Here is a 22212-nt window from a genome sequence, read left to right on the forward strand (position 1 = left end):
TTTAGATCTGGCGGGAGTTGCAATCTCCGGCAATCCGTATTATTTCATGATATTGACGCTTTGTTTATCACTCGTTTTGTTGTGCTCTGTTTGTCGCCCTTTTTTGACACTACTGTTGTTGCGCTTGGGCTGATTTTTGTTGTTCGCAGTGACCATTTACATTTTTCCCGACAAAATTGAAGTTTTGTTGAGTGTCGGAACTGTTCCGTTCCTTTTGTTTCTCTGTTAGCTTGGAATTTGGCGTTTGTTCTCGACGATTTTGGTTGATCCTTTAGGCTTTGGCTCGCACTGTTACTGCTGCATTTTTTTTTAAACTATTTTTTTTTATATCTATATTACTAAATAAATGTTAGATTTTGTGCCTGGAAAATACTACTCCGACGGCCAACAAGACTATTGTTGACATTTTTACCCTTCTTATCATTTATTAAACTCATTTGGGTGAATACTAAACCCAGATGGCCGATGAAGAAATTTTCGTCGATTTCCAAGGCCTCCCATGTACAAAAAACGAGTTTTTTATTTTAAGTTTATTCATTATTTCTTTAATTCATTCGATAGTTATTTATTCTCTTACTAACACTTTTACTAAGTGTTTATACAGGTACCCGGAGATACATCCCGGAGACAACACTCAGAAGGAACCCGAGGATTTCATCGAATCACTGTTTGTATTTACTTTTCGCATTTTTTTATAACTGTATAAAATATAAACTCATAGTATAGTGGAAACTTTATTTTTAGAATGACGGGTTGATATATTTATTTACTTGTCGCCTTGTTTGTTAAACTTAAAATTGTCATTCGCTTTAGGCAAGACTTAGACCGTCAATACTTTCATAAACTAGATTAAATTGACTTGGTATAAATATTTTGTTAAATAAATTCATACTTTTAACGGTTAGGCAAAAATACTAGTTGATCTTTTATATTCTTTATACACTCTTAATACAACTTATATTTTATATTCTTTTGTGTACACTAATACATATTTTAATTAAGTTAAATTCACGTTTTGACACTAGGCAAATATTAAGTCGTCCATTTACAAATCTTTTATTCTTTAGAGGCATTACACATTTTCACTCATTTTTTATTCACAATTTCTTATACTTATTTTTTACCAATACTTTTTACAATTATTTTATTCCTTATTCTTTTGATAGGATATTCATCAAACAAACACTCTTTTTAACTAAACGGTAGAAACAAGTCAAATAAACTTCACTTTTCTGAATAATTTCGTTATATAAAATCTTTACACCAATGAATATTCGTAAATTATTTTTACATTCTTTATGCACTAATATACTTAGTTATACAATTCTTTATACATTTTAGGTTTGACGTACACTCTTTTACACTTAAAATATGTTCTTTATATGTTTAATATACATACATTCTTTTAATATACATAGACGCACATTACATAGACGCACATTCTTTATATCCTTGATATATTTGTTTTTACATAGTCTTACATTTTTTTTATATTCTTAATATAGTTACACATTCTTTACACTAACATATATATACACTCTTTATACTAACAGATATACTTTTATACTTACGAGGTACATTCTCTTTATACTCTTTTATATATTCTTTTTTACTATACATTCCTTATGAATACTTGATATAAATACATTTTTATACACTGTATATACTTAGGATATTATCACCTAGTGTAGCTTTTCATGAAATCATAACATTTTGAAAAAAGGTAATAATAATGATAAACAGATAGATAATCCCCATCTAGTGTTCAGTTAAACTAAGTTTAAGGACTGCCTTCGGACAGACCCTGAAGGATGCTTAATACCTTCCCATCGGGGTAAATAAAACCCTTATCTAGAATCTTATAGGTTTCGTGGACTAAAAATGGAGTAGACATTTACATATAGATTTCCTATTTTTCCTTAAAAATTAGGTGGCGACTCTAACCCTTTTAAAATCAGTTAGAAGAACCGGGAAGTTGCAAACTATCTTGGACCCGTTCAAAATAGGGCGTAATAATGCTGAGTTGGCTAAGTATTTAAAATCAACCGACAATAGGTGCGTGAAGGCCAACTCAGCATCAATGTGTTACAACAGGCGCGTGGAGGCCAACTCAGCATCGAGGTATGTTTTAGTAATACCAAAAAAGTGATAGCTTAGGTAGGTAAATGGAACAATGAATAGATAAGTTATGAAAGCCGCAAAAAGGTAATTGTTTAAGGATGTTTTTGACAATTAACTCATTCTTTTTACCTATCGTGAGGGGCCAGATTGAAGATTGATAATTATGGATTCGGGATGTCAGTATATCCATTGATCATTTGAATTATTGGATTCAAAACATAATAATTATACATGTTTAATAAATTTATGTTGAATATGTAGGATTTCAGCTAAAGTTGTTAGACTCAGTTGAACTCGTACTTTTAAAGCATTCCAGGACGTAATTATCACTTAGTTAGTTTGAACTGGTCGATAGAATAACGTGTTTCTAGCAACTTATCTACAGTTGTGGCCCACTTAATTGATAGCTCAATTGCTGCCACACAACTTAATAAGTCCTCATCAACTCCCTCTTATCCCATTTTACGTGATAACCTTTTTTTTTTTTTTTTTTTTTAATCTGTTTCAAAAAAAAAAAAAATTATATCTAACAATTATTTAACTTAATTTTTTTTTTACCCTTAATGAAATGATTTACAGCCACACAAATATATTTGACTTGCTTTAGACCACAAGTCTCAAAAATCTTCATTTCTATCTTAAACTCCGTGCTTCGTCAAACTATATCACATAAATTGTGACGATGGAGTATTATTTATGTCCCGTAAGATTTTAGCTTAAACATAGCTAACATTGGCTGAGGCTATACCAATTTTCTTGATTAAAGAATCATAATCATGATCATCATAATATACTAAAAGTTGAAAGTTCCTACCTTCAAAGTTAAATTACAACTCTACCCCTATTGTAAATCAAAATATAATAAAATATCTAATCAAATTCATTAAATATTAAGTATTAATATTTCAATTACATAAAAGTTAAATACACGTTCAGGAGCAATACTGATTTTTTGACTGCATTAAATCAAATCCTAATTAAAGGTCTATTATCATTTTCTGTAAGAGCCTGTTTGGAAAGCCACCTGGTAATTGGAATTGGTGTAATTACTACCCTGGTAATTACACAACCTAGTAATTACACAACATTGTAATTACTACGATCTGTTTGTTTGTCATAATGTAATTACAATGTAATTACAAGCGTGCTGTTTGGTTGCACAAGTGTAATTACACAGTTAGTTTAATTTAAAAATAAAATTTAATTATAAAAAATTTAAAATTAATATTTAAAAAATATGTGCCTTTATAAATGATATTAAATTAGTTATTTAATAATACATTATTTATTGAAAATATATGTTAATTAATAATCATATATTTGTAACTAATATTGTAAAAAATAATTGATATATAATTTCAAAATTAATAATATTTTAATTTTAATTGATTATAAAACTTAAAAGCATACCTTTTTTGTGAGAACATCACGGGATTGGATGTTTGACAAAAAAAGAATATTTATAAATATAATGCCATAACACTGTCCAAATGTTTGACAATAATTCTATCAATTGTAAGTGAAAAATAAACAACATGCAATGTGAAAATAACAAGCCAATAGTTCTAAAGCAAATATTATTAAAATTGAAAATATAACCTAATTCAAAATTCAAAAGATTTTTTTTTAACATAATACTCTTATGTCAAATTGCAACGTTACATAAGTAAGTCTCAATGTAACATAAGTAAATATTCCTATAATTCAAAAGAAAGGGAAAATATAAGTCTATAACCTCATTCACAACGAAATTCTACTTTAATAAGGTCACTTATTATATGCCAAATTTGTTAATGACTCATTCTTTCTAATATTAAGAGATGTAGTTTAAAAAATTAGAATATTAACACGGTTAATGAATAAAACAAAAACTAAAAAAAAAATATGAGCAATTACATGAAACCACAAGAAGAAGGTTGGGAATGAGAAGAAAGGAAATGAAATATAAATTCTATAAAAAGAAAAATATATTTTAAAAATACAAATAATGAAAAAGTAAAAATAAAAAAGAAATTAAATAATAGAAATAAAAAATAAATTAGAAAAGAAAAGAAATTAAAATAAAATAAAAAAGAAATTAAATAATAGAAATAAAAAATAAATTAAAAAGGAAAAGAAATTAAAATAAAATTAAAAAGAAATAGACTAAAAAGTAACCCTGTAATTATAGGGTGAAATTACACTCAATTCTCAGCCCCCCCCCCCCCCCCCCCCCTCTGTGGGGTCCAGCCCCATAAATTGAGGAAGAAAACATCTCCCTTTTTTTAAGGAAGAAAACATCTCCCTTACTTTGAGGAAGAAAACATATTCTTTGTATTTGGCAAATTGTCAAGTGCTTGCTTGAGTCACTAATGACATCAATAGGTTCATTTCATCCCTATAAATAGGGAAACTTTCTATCATTTGTTGACACACCAAAATCTCAGACAATACATCTGAGTGAGAGCAAAGTGAGGTATACCATAGACTGTGTAAGAAAATAGAGTGTGAGTGATATTGTAGTGAGGTGGGAAAAATCAAAAGAGTGTTTTTCTTTTTGGGTGTGTAGTGGTCTTTGGAGTATTTATACTCGTGACTACACAGTGTAAAATTCCTTACTATAGTGATATCAGCTGCTCCTCTTGGCCGTGATTTTTCCCTTATTCAGAAGGGTTTCCACGTAAAATCTTGGTGTCATTATTGCTGCATTTTATTCTTGCTGATTTAACCATAACTTAGTGTTCCGCGTTTATCACTAATACCGGGAATATTATTTTTGCGGGTCTATTTTATTCCCAACAAGTGGTATCAGAGCCAAGGTTCTGTCTGAGTATGCTCTGTGGTTGCAGCACAGTTTGAACTTCCACATCAGAAAAGAATTACTTTGGTCTCCTAATAAATAGTATTTGTATTTGTGATAAACGATGGAAGCCAACACTAGTAGAATGATTACTTTGAGTGGCATAAATTATGCCATTTGGAAGGGCAAAATGGAAGATTTGTTCTATGTCAAGAATTTTCATCAACCTGTCTTTGCCACTAAAAAGCCTGATAATAAATCAGATTGAGAGTAGAATTTGTTGCATCGGCAGGTTTGCGGCTTTATTAGACAGTGGGTTGACGATAATGTGTTGAACCATATTTCTGGGGAGACACATGCTCGGACCCTATGGGAGCATCTTGAAAGTTTGTATGCTCGGAAAACTAGTAACAACAAGATGTTTTTGATAAAACAAATGCTGGGTTTAAAATACCACGATGGTTCCGCAATGACAGATCATCTGAATATTTTTCAGGGGATCATGAACCAGTTATCTGCTATGGGCATTAATTTTGATGAAGAAATTCAAGGCTTGTTTCTACTTGGTTCCCTACCAGATTCTTGGGAAATTATTAGAACTTCATTATCAAATTCTGCTCCGGATGGTGTAATCTCTATGGATCTTGCCAAGAGCAGTCTTTTAAATGAAGAGATGAGAAGAAAATCTCAAGGTTCCTCCTCATCAGATGTCTTGGTGACTGACACTAGGGGGAGAGGCAAGAATCGTGGTTCTCAAAATAGAGAACATCATAGAAGTAAATCTAGAAGCAGACTTAAAGATATTGAGTGCTATTATTGAGGGAAAAAAGGGCACACAAAGAAGTTCTGTCGGATTTTGAAAAAGGAGAATAGAGATAAGGAGGAAAAGAAAGAAGATGGCAATCGTGTTGCCACTGTCACTACAGAAGATCTTGTTACTGTCCTTGATGCGGATCTGATAAATATTGCTTGTGATGAGTCAAGTTGGGTTATGGACAGTGGTGCCACATCTCATGTGACATCAAGGAAGGAATTTTTCTCATCCTATACTCCGGGTGACTTTGGAACTTTGAGTATGGGTAATGAGACTGTATCTAGGGTGGCTGGTGTTGGAACGATTTGTTTGAAAACTAGTATTGGAACTAAACTAGTTTTAAACAATGTAAAGCATGCACCCAATGTTCGTTTGCACTTGATCTCTGTTGGTGTTTTGGATGATGAGGGATATGTCAGTACCAATGGTGCTGGAAAGTGGAAGCTTACTAAAGGTTCCATGATTGTGGCTCGTGGCGAAAAGCGTCATGGTCTATACTGGACTACGGCCTCTACCTGTGTTGATATGGTGAATGCAGTTGAGAGCAATAGCTCTTCAACATTATGGCATAAGAGGCTTAGCCACATTAGCGAGAAAGGACTAAATGTTCTGGCCAAAAAGAAATTATTGTCAAATTTCGAAAGTGCTAAATTAGAAAAGTGTGAGCACTGCTTGGCTGGAAAACAAAATAGAGTTTCTTTCAAGTCTCATCTTCCTTCAAGAAAGACAGAGTTGCTTGAGTTGGTGCATTCAGATTTATGTGGTCCAATGAAGACAAGGACTCTGGGTGGTGCACTTTACTTTGCTACCTTTATTGATGATTGCTCAAGGAAACTTTGGGTCTACGTCTTAAAGACTAAAGACCAAGTGTTGGGTGTCTTTAAGTAGTTTCAGGCCTCAGTTGAAAGAGAAACTGGAAAGAAGCTGAAGTGTATTCGTACCGATAACGGTGGTGAATATTGTGGACCGTTTGACGAATACTGCAAGCAACAGGGTATCAGACACCAGAAGACTCCTCCTAAGACTCCTCAGCTTAATGGTTTAGCAGAGAGGATGAACAGGACCTTGATGGAAAGAGTCAGATGTTTGCTTTCTGAAGCAAAGTTGCCGAATTCCTTTTCGGGTGAGGCTTTATTGACCGCCGCACATGTTATTAATCTATCCCCTGCGGTTGCTTTGCAAAGTGATGTTCCAAACAGAGTTTGGTATGGCAAGAATGTTTCCTATGACCACTTGAAAGTGTTTGGTTGCAAAGCTTTTGTACATGTGCCTAAAGATGAGAGGTCAAAATTAACTGCCAAGACAAGGCAGTGCATCTTCATTGGTTATGGCCTTGATGAGTTTGGTTACAGGCTATATGATCCAATTGAGAAGAAGGTCGTGAGAAGCCGTGATGTTATCTTCATGGAGGATCAAACCATTGAAGATATTAACAAAGCGGAGAAGATAAAATCTTCAAGTTCTGAAGGTTTAGTTAATCTTGATCGAGTTCCTCATACAAATGTTGATGACGTTGGTGGGCTCGATGACGATGGTGATGCCAAAAATCATGTTCCAGATCAGCATGTTGATGATGATAACGATGCTGCTATTGATGAGGTAGATGCTCCTACTAATGGAGCCGTGGATAAGTCAGATATTCCACTTAGAAGGTCTACTAGACAGCATGTTCCTTCTTCCCGTTATTCACCTAATGAGTATGTATTACTCACTGATGGGGGAGAACCTGAATGTTATAAGGAGGCCATGGAAGATGAGCACAAGGATCAATGGATTGAAGCCATGCAAGATGAGATGAAATCTCTGCATGAGAACCATACTTTTGAGTTGGTGAAATTGCCTAAGGGCATGAGAGCTTTGAAGAACAAGTGGGTGTTCAAAGTTAAAGCCGAAGAACACAGCTTGAAGCCCAGATACAAAGCTAAATTGGTTGTTAAGGAATTTCGTCAAAGGAAAGGTATTGACTTTGACGAAATATTTTCTCCTGTCGTGAAAATGTCCTCCATTCGGACAGTTCTTGGTTTGACTGCTAGTCTTGATTTGGAGATTGAGCAGATGGATGTGAATTCTGCTTTTCTTCACGGTGACTTAGAAGAGGAGATTTATATGGAACAACCTGAGGGCTTCAAGGCAAAAGGTAAAGAAAATCTTGTATGCAAACTTAAGAAGAGTCTATATGGATTGAAGCAAGCTCCCAAACAGTGGTACAAGAAGTTTGAGTCTATTATGGGGGAGCAAGGCTACAAGAAGACTTCTTCAGATCACTGTGTGTTTGTACAAAGATTTTCTGATGATGACTTTATCATCCTCCTGCTATATGTGGATGATATGTTGATTGTAGGTAAGAATGCTTCCAAGATTGACGAGTTGAAGAAACAGTTGAGTAAGTCTTTTGCAATGAAAGACTTGGGTCATGCTAAGCAGATTTTGGGCATGAGAATTACTCGTTCAAGAGATGAAAGGAAGCTTTATTTGTCACAAGAAAGGTACATAGCACGTGTACTAGAGCGCTTCAATATGAAGAGTGCTAAGTGGGTTAGCACACCTCTTCCTGGTCATCTGAAATTGAGCAAAAAGATGTGTCCTACAACAACAGAGGAAAAAGAGAGAATGCCCAAGATTCCTTATTCCTCTGCCGTCGGAAGTGTGATGTATGCAATGGTATGCACTCGACCAGATATTGCTCATGCAGTCGGTTTTGTTAGCAGATTTCTCGAAAATCCAGGGAAAGAGCATTGGGAAGCTGTGAAGTGGATACTCAGGTATCTAAGAGGAAGCTCAGATGGATGCTTGTGTTTTGGAGGATCAAATCCAATTTTGAAGGGCTATACAGATTCTGATATGACAGGTGACCTTGATAACAGAAAATCCACTATTGGATATTTGTTTACTTTTTCAGGGGGAGCTATATCATGGCAGTCGAAGTTGCAGAAGTGTGTTGCACTGCTACAACTGAAGCGGAGTATATTGCGGCTACTGAAGCTGGCAAAGAGATGATATGGCTCAAGAGATTCCTTCAAGAACTTGGATTGCAGCAAATGGAGTATGTTGTCTATTGTGACAGTCAGAGTGCAATAGACTTGAGCAAGAACTCCATATACCATGCGAGAACAAAACACATTGATGTCAGATATCATTGGATTCGTGAACAAGTGGAGAACGAATCATTTCAGGTCAAGAAGATTCACACGAGTGAAAATCCTGCAGATATGTTAACCAAGGTGATTCCCAGAAACAAGTTCGAGTTATGCAAAGAACTTGTCGGCATTAACTCTATCTGAGAAGACGGAGATGCCTCCTTCAGTTGAATGGGTCTGGAGGGGGAGATTTGTGGGGTCCAGCCCCATAAATTGAGGAAGAAAACATCTCCCTTATTTTAAGGAAGAAAACATCTCCCTTGCTTTGAGGAAAAAAACATATTCTTTGTATTTGGCAAATTGTCAAGTGCTTGCTTGAGTCACTAATGACATCAATAGGTTCATTTCATCCCTATAAATAGGGAAGCTTTCTATCATTTGTTGACACACCAAAATCTCAGACAATACATCTGAGTGAGAGCAAAGTGAGGTATACCATAGACTGTGTAAGAAAATAGTCTGTGAAGAAAAATACAGTGTGAGTGATATTGTAGTGAGGTGGGAAAAATCAAAAGAGTGTTTTTCTTTTTGGGTGTGTAGTGGTCTTTGGAGTATTTATACTCGTGACTACACAGTGTAATTACCTGGTCAAACAAACAGGCCAAACTGTGTAATTACACCCAATTCCAATTAATTGAATTCTGCGTTTTGGTCGGATTGCTCCTTTGAGCTTCAACTAGCTACTCCCTCTGTTCACTTTTACTTGTCCAGTATTCGAAAATAGATTTTTACTTTTACTTGTCACTTTTAGTATATAAGATAAGATAATTTATTTTTTTCCTGTTTTACCCATAGTATTAATTACCCACTTCAAATCATTTTTGAAATCCAATAAAAATATGCATCAATTAATATGGGTATATTAGTAAATTATGCACTTCATTTATTATTTCTTAAACAGCGTGAAAAGTCCAAAGTGGACAAATAAAAGTGAACGGAGGGAGTACTAAAGTCATTGTTTCACAATCTTTTCATAATCTGTGTATTCTTTATAAAATGCATAATATAGACATTTCATTTCACTTCACTTCTAGAATACCTTCTTTGTGTCAAATATTATCCCTTATTTCTGCCAAAAAAAGGAGTGTTCTTTTAGGTTTTGTTCCTCCTATTTGGCGGCAGGTAGGTACTATTGATAAATTGTAAATCTGTTGTTGTGAGGCTTATTCGATAGATTTTTCCTACCATTTCTTAAATTTTCCTTCAGTCAAATAATCTTTTCAACCTAGCATTGTTAAGTGTTACGGTTATTGTTTGTACAGATTAACTAATAGTCTTCCTCATAATTTGTAGATGAAAAGACTCATATTTTGAGTCAGATAAATGGCACATATACGGGCAACAATCATTTACATATATAAATTTAAAAAATTTAAGTATCTCTATTGCAGTTACCTATTATTTCTTTGCAAGTGTAAACCCAAAAATTGATAATAATCTACTAGTCATTCTTAGAAAGATATAGTTTGATCTAATTATTGTAAAATTATACGAATACCTACTTTTATTTGACAATAATTTCTTGATATACATGTTGAAAGAAGAGGCTATATTTTCTTGAAGACAAGACAGACTCTTATTGTAATATTTATAAAATGATTGTATATAGTATGGGATTTGAAAACTAGCAATAATAATAATTTGGCAGAATAAATTTAATTAACTTTCCAGCACATACAGTTACAAGCTGAGCAAGTCATCGAAGACTTCATTTCTAGAAGCACTTCACACAACTTACATGTCATCGAAGACTTCCTACTTGACAAGTAGTCACAAAGCATGGAAGACTTTCTAAATTGGACTTTCTCGTTTTTCTTTTTATTTTATCAGTTGGGGGAGGGGTCCACTAGTAAAGTTTGTTGGATTAAAATAGGGGTATGCGGAAGCTAACATATAATAAATTGGACAACAAAGAGAACCATATTAAAATGGGCATAATAGTTTTCTGCATGCCAATCAATTTGGAAACTTTTTGACAATTTCTGCCCACTTTAAGCTAAAAAGTCCTGGAAAATTTTACAAATGGGAACTTGAATATTTCGAAAGAATATCAGAAACTTCTTTTGTTGTAATTTTCAAAGTAGTGAATAAGGAAAATCTAATTTTCATAAAGAGAACACTGGACTTTCCTATTCTCAGTTTTCTTTCCTCTTCAACAAACAAAACTGGTGCATAAGCTTAAGGAATCAAAGAAGTGAAGTTTCCAAGATGACTGAATAACCAAGTCTACAACCTTAAGTTGAACATATATAGCTAATGTAACAAGTATTTACTTTAATTTTTACTACAATAAGCGGAAACTATTAAATATTCGCCAAGTAATTAACCACGGGAGAGAAGGGAGTCAAGGGTAGGGGTGGGTTGTTGGGGTACGGAGGAGAGAAGACAGTCAGCGTTGGAATAGCACTTGTTGAACTTGTAATTCCTACTCGTCAACATGGGAAAATTGAAAAAAAATTCACGGTACTGAACATGATATGATTATACTTTTAGACTGCAGTAACTTTATTTTACTGCAATAATATTTTTGAATAAATCCTAGTTAATAGTTTCTTAGTTTTTCCCATTTTATACTAGTAATTAGTTAGTGGAATCTTTTATACTATTCAAGAAACATAACTGGTGCATAAGCTTAACGGATCAAAGAAGTGAAAGTTATTATTCCAAGATGGCAGAATGAAATAAGTCTACAACCTTAGTTGAACATAGCTAATATAACAAGCTTCTTTTTCTTTTACTAGGAATGGATAAAAATATTTAATATTCGCAAAGTCATCGACCACCGGAGAGAATGGAGTCTGAAACAGAAGAAGACCATGGCTTGTCAGAAAAAGATGGATGTGACATCGCCAAATGATCAAAGCCTGCAAAGCTTAAGCAAGTGTTTGAAGTTTGTATCAGTGATAACTCTGGCAAAGGCAAAGCATCTTCCAAGTACATCAACACTTGCCTCATACTTGGCCTAGCAGTTGGTTCTGCCTGAGAGCAAACTAGTCCAAGTTTTAGCACCAACTCAACTTCCTCTCTAACATATTCATTTCCCAAATTTTGATCTATAGCTTCAAGAATATCACCTCTACTCCAACATGAAAATATATAATCGACCAACACGATGTCCTCGTCCGATGCTCGTGGATCTATTGGCCTTCTCCCACAAGCCACCTCAAGCAAAAATGCACCAAAAGCATATACATCACTTGAGGTTGTGGCTTTGCCAGTTCTTGTTTGCTCAGGGGCAAGGTAACCTACCGTTCCAACTACATGTGTAGTGAGCGGATCATTCCCGTGATCATACAATCTTGCTAGGCCAAAATCCCCTAACTTAGCATTCAATTCACTGTCTAACAACACATTACTAGCCTTAACATCTCTGTGAATTACCACTTGTTCCCATTCTTCGTGTAGATAGACTAATGCTGACGCTACGCCTTTGATGACTCGAAATCTTTGGTTCCAATTGAGGGCACATCTTGGTTTGTCATATAGGAACTTGTCAAGACTTCCATTAGGCATGCATTCGTAAACCAAAAGCAACTCGCCTTTGCGCCTGCAATAGCCCAAAAGTGGTACTAAATTCCTGTGGCGTAACCGACCAATACTAACAATTTCTGCTACAAATTCCCTCAATCCTTGTTTTGATTCATGAGAGACCCTCTTGACTGCTATCTCAATTGCAGAAGTTGGTAATACTCCTCTATAGACTCTTCCAAAACCCCCACAACCTAACAACTCTTTGTTGGAAAATCCTTTGGTGGCAATGTAAAGATCTTTGAACTTGAACCGATGAGGGCCATATTCAAGCTCCCAATCTTCAAGCAATTCCGCAAACTTCCTCTTCCTTCCTACATAGTAAATTAACACAGAGAAGACTATTACTACTACAACTGCTGATGTCATTGGCAAAGCAATCAACAAAAGTTTAGATTGTTTCTTCGGTCCAACTTGAGGAAGCTTAGGAAGCCTAGCAAGATCAAGTCCTTGGGCTAATCCATTCATTTTAAAGCTCCATCCAAGAACATATTGTGTTGAAACAACTGAGCCAGTGGATCCAGAGAAGCCGATATACATGGTTTCATTCAAGATTGGTGACAGATCATAGAATGATGACAAAAGAGGTGAATTTGGTTTTGCCACATTTACTGGAGCCAGTGTGACATTAATTTGCTTAGCCACACCATCATAGTCCACCCAAGCCTGCATTGGCTGCCCACTGGCAAGAGTCATGTTGCTGAATTTGACACTATTATTCTCGGCATAATAACCTGCTGGCTTGGATTCAACGGATTTTAATCCGTTGATATCAATTCCAACATGGTTACCATCAATATCATTGAATTCTCTGTTCTGAAGTGTATCAAACTCCACTGCAAAAACGTGGTTAGTGTCTTTGCCAGTAGTGTTATCATTGAAAAGGCCTAGAAATGGGCTTGGAAGTGCTTCTGCTAGCCCTCCAACAGGTGCAATTACAAAAGCCATACCATGACCAGGCAAAACTGAAGGCACAATAGCTAAGACAAAAGTGGTAGAAAAAGAGAAATTTGAATCATTTGGTAAGTTCTTGAAATTGATTGGTGTGGGATAAAAAGCATGGCCTTTTTGCAGCCTAGAAGTATTTGTTAACTGTAATAGGCCATTTGATATCAATTGTGCTATGCCATCAAGACTCAAATTTGCTCTATTGAAGCCATTGTAAATGAATCCAAGGTCTTCAGACTTTGCAAGACAGAATATGGTCGGCACAATCAAGGCAAGAATCTTGAAAAACATGGCAAAAACGCTTTCAACAATTCATCATAACTCAGAAGGTTATAAGTAGATGTGATGATTGAAATAATGAACACCCTTTAAGCCAATTCATATTGCCTTAATGCGAACGTATTTCCTTTTTAGTCTGTGTTAAAATGAATGATTTCTTTTCTAATTTAGGAATAAATTTACTTTATAAAATGATTTACAGTCCCATAAATATTCAAGACTTATTTTGAACCACAAATTTCAAAAGTCTTCATTCTTTCTTAAATATATTATCCAGTCAAATAGATTCATATAAATTGAAACAGATGGAGTATATATTTTTTCTTTCTCTATGTGGTCCTAAATTAGTGATGTGATAAATGACAAGTAATGAAGAACGAGTTTAAAGTCTTAGTGATGTGATAAATGACAAGTAATGAAGAACGAGTACAGGGACGACTCGATTATAAGGCCAATAAAGTAATCACTTAGGGCCCTAATTTTTTCTTAATGATGTATTTTATATATAAATTTTTACCTCAACCGAAAGAAATTTCAAAAATAATATTAATAAAATTTTATCTAAGATCAATAATATCTCAAGAGAGATTGAATGGATTAACTATTGTATCAATTGAAAAAAAATCGATTGAATAAATCAATAATAAAACAGCAATTCATGACTTCGCATCTAAAAAATCTAGAACTTTAAATAAAAATATGTATGATAATCTTCCCTTTTAAAAAAATTAGAAGCTCTATTTAAAATTTAACTTTAAGCTCCTTAGAAACAGCCGCAAACGATTATTCAAACTTTGAGGCCATGTATAATTTTTCATTTACACTGTATGGCCCTGGACTTTTTGTCAGACTATAATTATCATTTTGGCAGTACATAGTAAGTCAAAGTCAATGAGAAAGGACATAGCAATATGTGGACGTGTTTGCTATGATGGAACTAATTTTGCACGATTTTTTATTTTATTTTTTTAAATGAGGAAGTCGTGGTTCACATCGCATAATATCAAAGGGGGGAAATGACATCGCTCATTTATGACCGGCATTTTTCTTACCTCTATCTTAATATTCAACTTCATTTTTTACTTGCTACACCTAACACTTAAACACTGTATCAATTTTTAGCAATTAATACATTCATCAAAACACTCTCATATTTGTTAATATTATTATTAATTTAAATATTTTTTTTCCAAAAAATATTTTTGACCTACCAGTCAAAACTATAATATTTTTAAGAAAAATAATTACGGTCACACCAAGTAAACTCTATAAAACGATTGGGAAAAGGCAAAGGGGACACAGAAAAAAAAAGTAAGAGGAAAGAACGTCGATGCCCCTGAAAATAAAATAATTATCCGTTCATACATTCTTACTTTCATAAATGTCCCCAAAATTATGATACCAACATGTATCACCCTATATCTTATATACCATAATGGTATCACATATGACTTATTTCATTTCTTCAAAAACACTCATCAACCCTCTATGAAACCCATATGGTATATATAATATACTGACATGACATCATAGAGGATCATGTTCATTTATTCAAAAAATACACTTTCTTTAAAAAAAAACTTCTATGATATCACCATCTTATATACTGTGAAGTTTAGAAGATATTCAAGTCAATTCCTACTCAAAAGCGGAAAGAAATAAAAGAACACCTTTTTCTTTGTGGGTTTTCGAGTATTATTGGGATTTAGATCCTCTCTAGGAAAGGATTAGACCTAGTAGTATAAATATATGCTAGCTAGGATTTATTAAGTAAGACAAACATAGAACCTAAGAGTATTTAATCATGTAACTTACTTTCTCCCTTGATATTAATAAAAGTGTTGGCCATTCTCCATGGACTAGGATCATATTAATCCGAACCACGTTAATCACTATGTTTTTATCATTTCCGCGCTAACAATTGGTACCAAGAGCCTACAGGTCGTGAGATCTAGGAGAGGAGCAGACTATGGCATCTATGAAGTTTGAGGTAGCAAATTTTGATGGGCGAAGTAATAACTTCAACATCTGGAAGATCAAGATCATGGCATTGTTACGGAGAGAAGGATCAGTCTATTTTTTGGAGGACTCGTATCCCCAAAATACGAAAGAGGCCGAAAAGCAGAAGATTGAGATAGATGCATTTAGCGCAATTCAATTATCCTTATCAGACAACGTGTTATGTGAAGTCAGTACCGAGAAAATAGCTGCGAGTTTGTGGAAGAAACTTGAAGATCTCTACCAGAAGAAATCAGTAACAACTACAATGTTGTTAAGGCAACATTTACACACCTTCAAGATAAAGACATGTACAACTTTAAAGGATCATCTTGATACTTTTAATAAATTGGCTATGGATCTTACTCATGTTGACATTAAAGTGGGAGATAAAGAACTAGCGTGCACTCTACTGTTTACATTATCACCGGCGTACAAAGACATAGTTGATTAAATGATGTACAACAAGGAGGTGGTCACGTTACAGATGGTAAGACATGCATTGAATTCGAATGAATTAAGAAACCTTATCAACAATGGTGAGAAAGAGGACCATAGTGAGGGTTTGACGGTTAGAGGTCGCTCGAGCCAAAGAGAGAGAGAGAGGAAAACCTGTAAATAGGTCAAAGTTTAGGAAAAGGGTGAGTAGGAAGGATGCTGAATGTTGGGGTTGTCATCAAAAGGATCACTTTGAGAGGGATTTCCCTAATAAAAAGATTAATAAAACAACAGCCAGTGCATCTACGATTCAGGTAGCTCAGATATCTAGAGAAGATTATGTACCTTCAACATATGATATTTAGACACACAAGTGGATTTTAGATTCAACTCTTACCTTGCATATGTGCTTCAGAACAGATTGGTTTACTAGCTACGAGCAGACCGGTGAGCCTGTACTTATGGGTAGCAATGTAGTATGTGAAATAGTAGGCATTGGTTCAGCCCGTATAAGGTGTCATGACGGCATCATAAGAACATTATCTAATGTTCGACATGTTCCTGATATGAAAGAGAATCTAATCTCTCTTGGTACTCTTGATAAGCTCGGATATAAGCATGCAAGTGAAGGTGGAATCTGCAAGGTGACCAAGGGTTCTCTGGTCATGTTAAAGGACAAACTGGAGGGTGGTCTTTATGTACTTATAGGCAGCACCATTCTAGATACTGCGAATTCTGCAGCCTCACAGTTATCAAATGATGATAAGGCTAAGATGTGGCATATGAGATTAGGTCACATGTGTCACGACCCAGCTATGGGCCGTGACGGGTACACGGGGCTAGCCACCGAGCACCACTCGTTCTACTACTCATCTTACTCATTTAATGCTCTTTTATCAACTTTATACTTAAATTGTAGGAAAATCATATTTTATATGGGAACATAAATATTTTATATACATTTTCCTTTCGGCTATCAAAATAATATATACACATAATAGCATCTCGTGAGACCATCTAATCCACACTGCGTATCTACGAGCCTCTACTAGAGTGCTAAACATAAGGACGGGACAGGACCCCGTCATGCCCAAAAATACATATACATGACTATATACACAAAAAAATAATCAAGCACCTCCGGGATAAAGGAGTTCTTTCAATCAGCTGACAGCTACTACCGATCTAGATCGAGCTCTCCTCCCTGTCTACATGTGGGCATGAACACAGCGTCCAAAGAAAACGGACGTCAGTACGAACATTGTACTGAGTATGAGAGGCATAAACAATGAAATAAGACAATGATATAAAGGGAATATCAATATGAAACACCTGGATCTGATTGACAAATATAAAGGAAGTAGTGCATGCTGTCTTACTCATACTCATCATCATATCATATATGCATAATGTATAAGCTGCCCGTCCATATCAGATCAGTGTGATAATCAATAACATTAGCCTGCGTCCAGGCCTCCCGCGTCCGGGGTATCATCTGATGCCGTCCACTAGTGGTGTCTGCCCATGCCATCTGGCCATGGTGTATACGTATCGCTGCCCGCCTTAGCGGTGACTGCCCGGCCAACTAGGCGCGGTGTTATATCATCATCATCATAATATACTCATCATGGCATGCTCGTCATAATATTCTTATCATAGTACATGCATAAGGCTCAAGAACAACTATACTCTATCGGGGTGACGTAAGGTCGTGATCCCCCGACTTCATTATGGAGCAATCATTGACATCCTGCCTCACCTTGAAGGAATTAGTATATAAGGTGAGTGTAAGCAATAGATAGCATCATAGGATCATCATATCATATGTATTAGAAATTCTAGACTTTACTCATTACCTTGTGTAGCTAGTTATGGACATAGGCTCACATCTTTCGGAATTTAAGAGATTCATGGATAAGAAAAATAGTCATGCTATAGGATTCATGCCATAGAAAGAAAGGACTAGCCTCACATACCTTTGACGTTTAACTAAGCTACCACTTGTTTGTTCCTCTTCGATATCACGTCTCTACCTTCAAGAGAGAGTTCGCACTAACGTTAGTTAATCGACCATAGAACGCGTCACTATTTCTAGGGAAAATTGGGCAGCACTTCCTTTGTTTATACTATTTTTCCCATTTTTCATTTCGACTACCAAGCATTCATAACAACACTCACAATATCGTATCAACAATCGTCATTTATATATATCTACCACATTCCACCATTTTTCTCCAATCTCTCCATATTTATTGGTTTTGGCTCATCATCACATCTTCTCATACATAATACTTATTTCATGGTCTAAACGTCATTTATAACATATTTATACTCACAACACATCAACATTCATGATTCAATCCAACTATCATCCAACTATGACACTATTCACATTTTGTGACCCATTTACTACACTCTCCCATAATCCAAGTGTTTCAACGTATAATTACTTCAATCATCATGAAAAAGTCATAAAACTTACCTTGGGTAGTGTTGGAACAAGCCTTGAGCAACAACATTCTTTTATGCCAAAAATCCTATTTCACTTCCTTTGCAATTTCTTGGTGTAGATGAACTTTGATGAGCTTCACACCCTTGGTTCCATGGATTTCATGTAGTTGATCACTAATTTCCCTTAAATTCTTGTGTATGAAATGTTTGGAATGATCTAGAGTTCTCTTGAGTTGTGTAGATGAGAAATGAAATGAAAATGAATGAAAAGGGTCCCTTATATTAATCACAAAATCTGATTTTTATGAACAGTAGTCGGGGTGCACAGTGGTCGTAAACCCAGTTTACGGACCGTATTCTGGTTTACGGTCCGTCCTTCACGACCGTATTTAAGCATATCAAAACCAGAAACTCAGGCTGAGACGTGGTGATTTACGGACACAGTTTACGGGCCGTATTTCACTTTACGGTCCATATTCTGAGTCGTATTTAACCATTTCATCATTTGGCCGAAAGTTGAAGTTTTTGGAATGTTGAAGGACGATGGCAGTTTACGGTCCGTAAACCACTTTAAGGGTCGTATTCTATTTTACGACCAATTGGGTCGAAGTGCAAATCTGTAACTTTCTCATTTCCAAAATTCATAAATAGTCATTCCCTACTTAGTAAAACATCGCACACTCATACACTTCATTGGTCTACTCGTTGTACGTTCACGGAGAAATTTCCGAGGTGTAGCATTCTTCCCCCCTTTTGGAACATTCGTCCTCGAATGTTAATACACTCGGGATTCTACGAAAATTTCGCCAGAGTTTCCCCTGTAATTGGGCACTACCAACCTGTCATAACAACCCATAATATCATCGCCTCACAAGGCTACATCACAACATCGACATATCTATGGCCACACACAACCCAAAAGCATGAAAAATAAGCATACATACCTCATATCGTTGGCATTTCACCTTGAATCTCTTCTGGGGGTTGGAATAAATGCGGGTACTTGGACTTCATCTTCTCTTCTGCCTCCCAAGTCATTTCTTCCCGATTGTTGTTTCGCCATAAGACCTTGACTGAAGCTACCTCTTTATTTCGGAGTCTTCGCACTTGCCTGTCTAAAATAGCAATAGGCACCTCTTCATAGGTTAGCCTTTCTGTCACTTGCACATCATCTATCGGAACAATCTTTGTGGGATCTCCAATACACTTACGGAGCATCGAAACGTGGAAGACTGGATGGACTGATTCAAGCTTCGAGGGCAAATCCAATTCATAGGCCACATGACCCACCGTGCGGATAATTCTATAAGGTCCAATGTATCTAGGACTTAACTTCCCCTTCTTTCCAAATCTCATCACCCCTTTCATGGGTGATACTTTCAAAAATACCCAATCATCGACCTGAAATTCCAAGTATCGTCGGCGATTGTCCGCATAAGACTTTTGGCGACTTTGGGCTGTTAACAATCGATCTCGGATCACCTTAACCTTTTCCACCGCTTGCTGAATCAATTCAGGGCCCACTAATCGTGCTTCTCCTATTTCGAACCATCCAATTGGAGATCTACATTTCCTTCCATACAAAGCTTCATATGGAGCCATTTGAATACTGGAATGATAGCTGTTGTTATATGCAAATTCGTTTAGCGGCAAATGATCATCCTAACTACCACCAAAATCCAGTACACATGCTCGTAGCATATCTTCCAAAGTCTGGATAGTATGCTCGGCTTGTCCATCGGTTTGTGGATGAAACGCTGTGCTAAGCTTCACTTGAGTGCCTAGACCTTCTTGAAAGGACTTCCAAAATTTGGCTGTGAATTGTGCTCCTCTATCTGTAATAATAGATAATGGGATACCATGGAGTCGCACAATTTCCTTAAGGTACAACCTCGCATAGTCTTCTGCTGAGTACGTGGTTCTGACTGGAAGAAAATGGGCTGCTTTTGTCAATCTGTCCACGATTACCCATATAGAATCATATTTTCCACGGGAACGAGGTAATCCCACGATAAATCCATGTTGATCACTTCCCATTTCCAAGTAGGTATCTCTATTGCTTGTAATAAGCCTCCTGGATTTTGATGTTCAACTTTTACTGGTTGGCAATTTGGACACTGCGCCACAAACTCGGCTATGTCGCTCTTCATGCCATCCCACCAATACATCATCTTGAGATCATGATACATTTTGGTGGCACCAGGGTGAATAGAATACCGAGAACAATGTGCTTCTTCTAGAATTCATCGGCGCAATTCTGCTACATCTGGCACACATAACCTGCCTCGGTATCTAAGAATTCCATCCATAGAAACTTCAAATGAAGACTTTTCCTTTCCATGAGACGTGTCTCTGTAATGACACAATTGAGGATCTCCATATTGCCATTCTTTCACTTCCATATCCAAGGACGAAACTGCGGGATCATTAATGACAATCCCTGCATCACCCGAATCAATTACACGTACCCCAAGATTAGCCAATTGGCGGAGCTCATGATCCATCTCCTCCTTTTCTGGGGGAACTTCACATAAACTGCCCATTGATCGGCGGCTAAGCGCATCGGCTACTACGTTCGCTTTTCCGAGGTGGTACAAAATATTCATGTCATAATCTTTTAACAATTCTAACCACCGCCTCTGCCGCAGATTCCTTCTGCTTGAAAATGTGCTGAAGACTTTTGTGATCTGTATAGATATCAACATGCACGCCATACAAATAATGTCTCCACATCTTTAAGGCATGAATAACCGCAGCCAATTCGAGATCATGAGTTGGATAATTCTTCTCATGTTTCCGTAATTGTCTCGAAGCATATGCAATGACTTTACCATGCTGCATCAAGACGCATCCTAATCCCACACGGAAGCGTCACAATACACAACATAGCCATCTGACCCTTCTGGGAGTGTTAGAACTGGAGCTGAGGTCAATCTGTCTTTCAACTCTTGGAAACCACGCTCATAAGCATCGTTCCACTGAAATTTTGCAGACTTCTGGGTTAGCTTCATTAATGGGGCTGAAATAAACGAAAAGCCCTCTACGAATCTTCGATAATAACCTGCTAAACCCAGAAAACTACGGACTTCTGTAGGCGTCGTGGGCCTTGGCCAAGTCTTCATGGCTTCAATTTTATGAGTGTCGACTCGAATGACATCATCTGAAATAACATGGCCCAGAAATGTCACAGAATTTAGCCAAAACTCGTACTTTGAAAATTTTGCATATAACTCCCGAGCTCGAAGAATACCAAGTACGATACGTAAATGGTCTGCATGTTCTGATTCTGAGCGAGAGTACACCAGAATATCATCAATAAATACTATCACAAATAAGTCCAATAGTGGCATGAACACATTATTCATCAAACTCATGAACACGGTCGTAGCATTTTCCAACCCGAACGACATCACTCGGAATTCATAGTGGCCATATCTCGTTCTGAAGGTTGTTTTAGGAATATCCGCTTCTCTAACTCTCACTTGATGATAACCCGACCTCAAATCTATTTTAGAAAACCACTTGGCACCTTGCAGTTGATCGAATAAATCATCAATCCTTGGAAGAGGATATTTGTTCTTTATCGTCACTCTGTTCAATTGCCTATAATCGATGCACATTCGCAGAGAACCGTCTTTCTTTCTCACAAACAAGACCGGCGCTCCCCACGGTGATGAACTGGGCCTAATGAATCCCTTCTCGAGCAAGTCTTTCAACTG

General features: G+C 36.2%; 1 protein-coding gene across 1 annotated transcript; it reads right to left on the reverse strand.

Annotated features, from left to right (window-relative positions):
- Positions 1 to 11489: 11489 nt before the first annotated feature.
- On the reverse strand, positions 11490 to 13694 carry LOC132630417 (L-type lectin-domain containing receptor kinase IV.1-like). The gene has a single exon (XM_060345994.1). The coding sequence runs from the start codon at positions 13616 to 13618 to the stop codon at positions 11624 to 11626; it is 1995 nt and encodes a 664-aa protein (XP_060201977.1). The 5' UTR covers positions 13619 to 13694; the 3' UTR covers positions 11490 to 11623.
- Between the last annotated feature and the right edge of the window lie 8518 nt (positions 13695 to 22212).

Source organism: Lycium barbarum, chromosome 3, assembly GCF_019175385.1.
Source record: "Lycium barbarum isolate Lr01 chromosome 3, ASM1917538v2, whole genome shotgun sequence".
NCBI classification, from domain to species: domain Eukaryota; kingdom Viridiplantae; phylum Streptophyta; class Magnoliopsida; order Solanales; family Solanaceae; genus Lycium; species Lycium barbarum.

Bases quoted from the DNA above. Each gene is read 5' to 3' on its own strand.
- LOC132630417 (XM_060345994.1), bottom strand. From the start codon at position 13,618: ATGTTTTTCAAGATTCTTGCCTTGATTGTGCCGACCATATTCTGTCTT.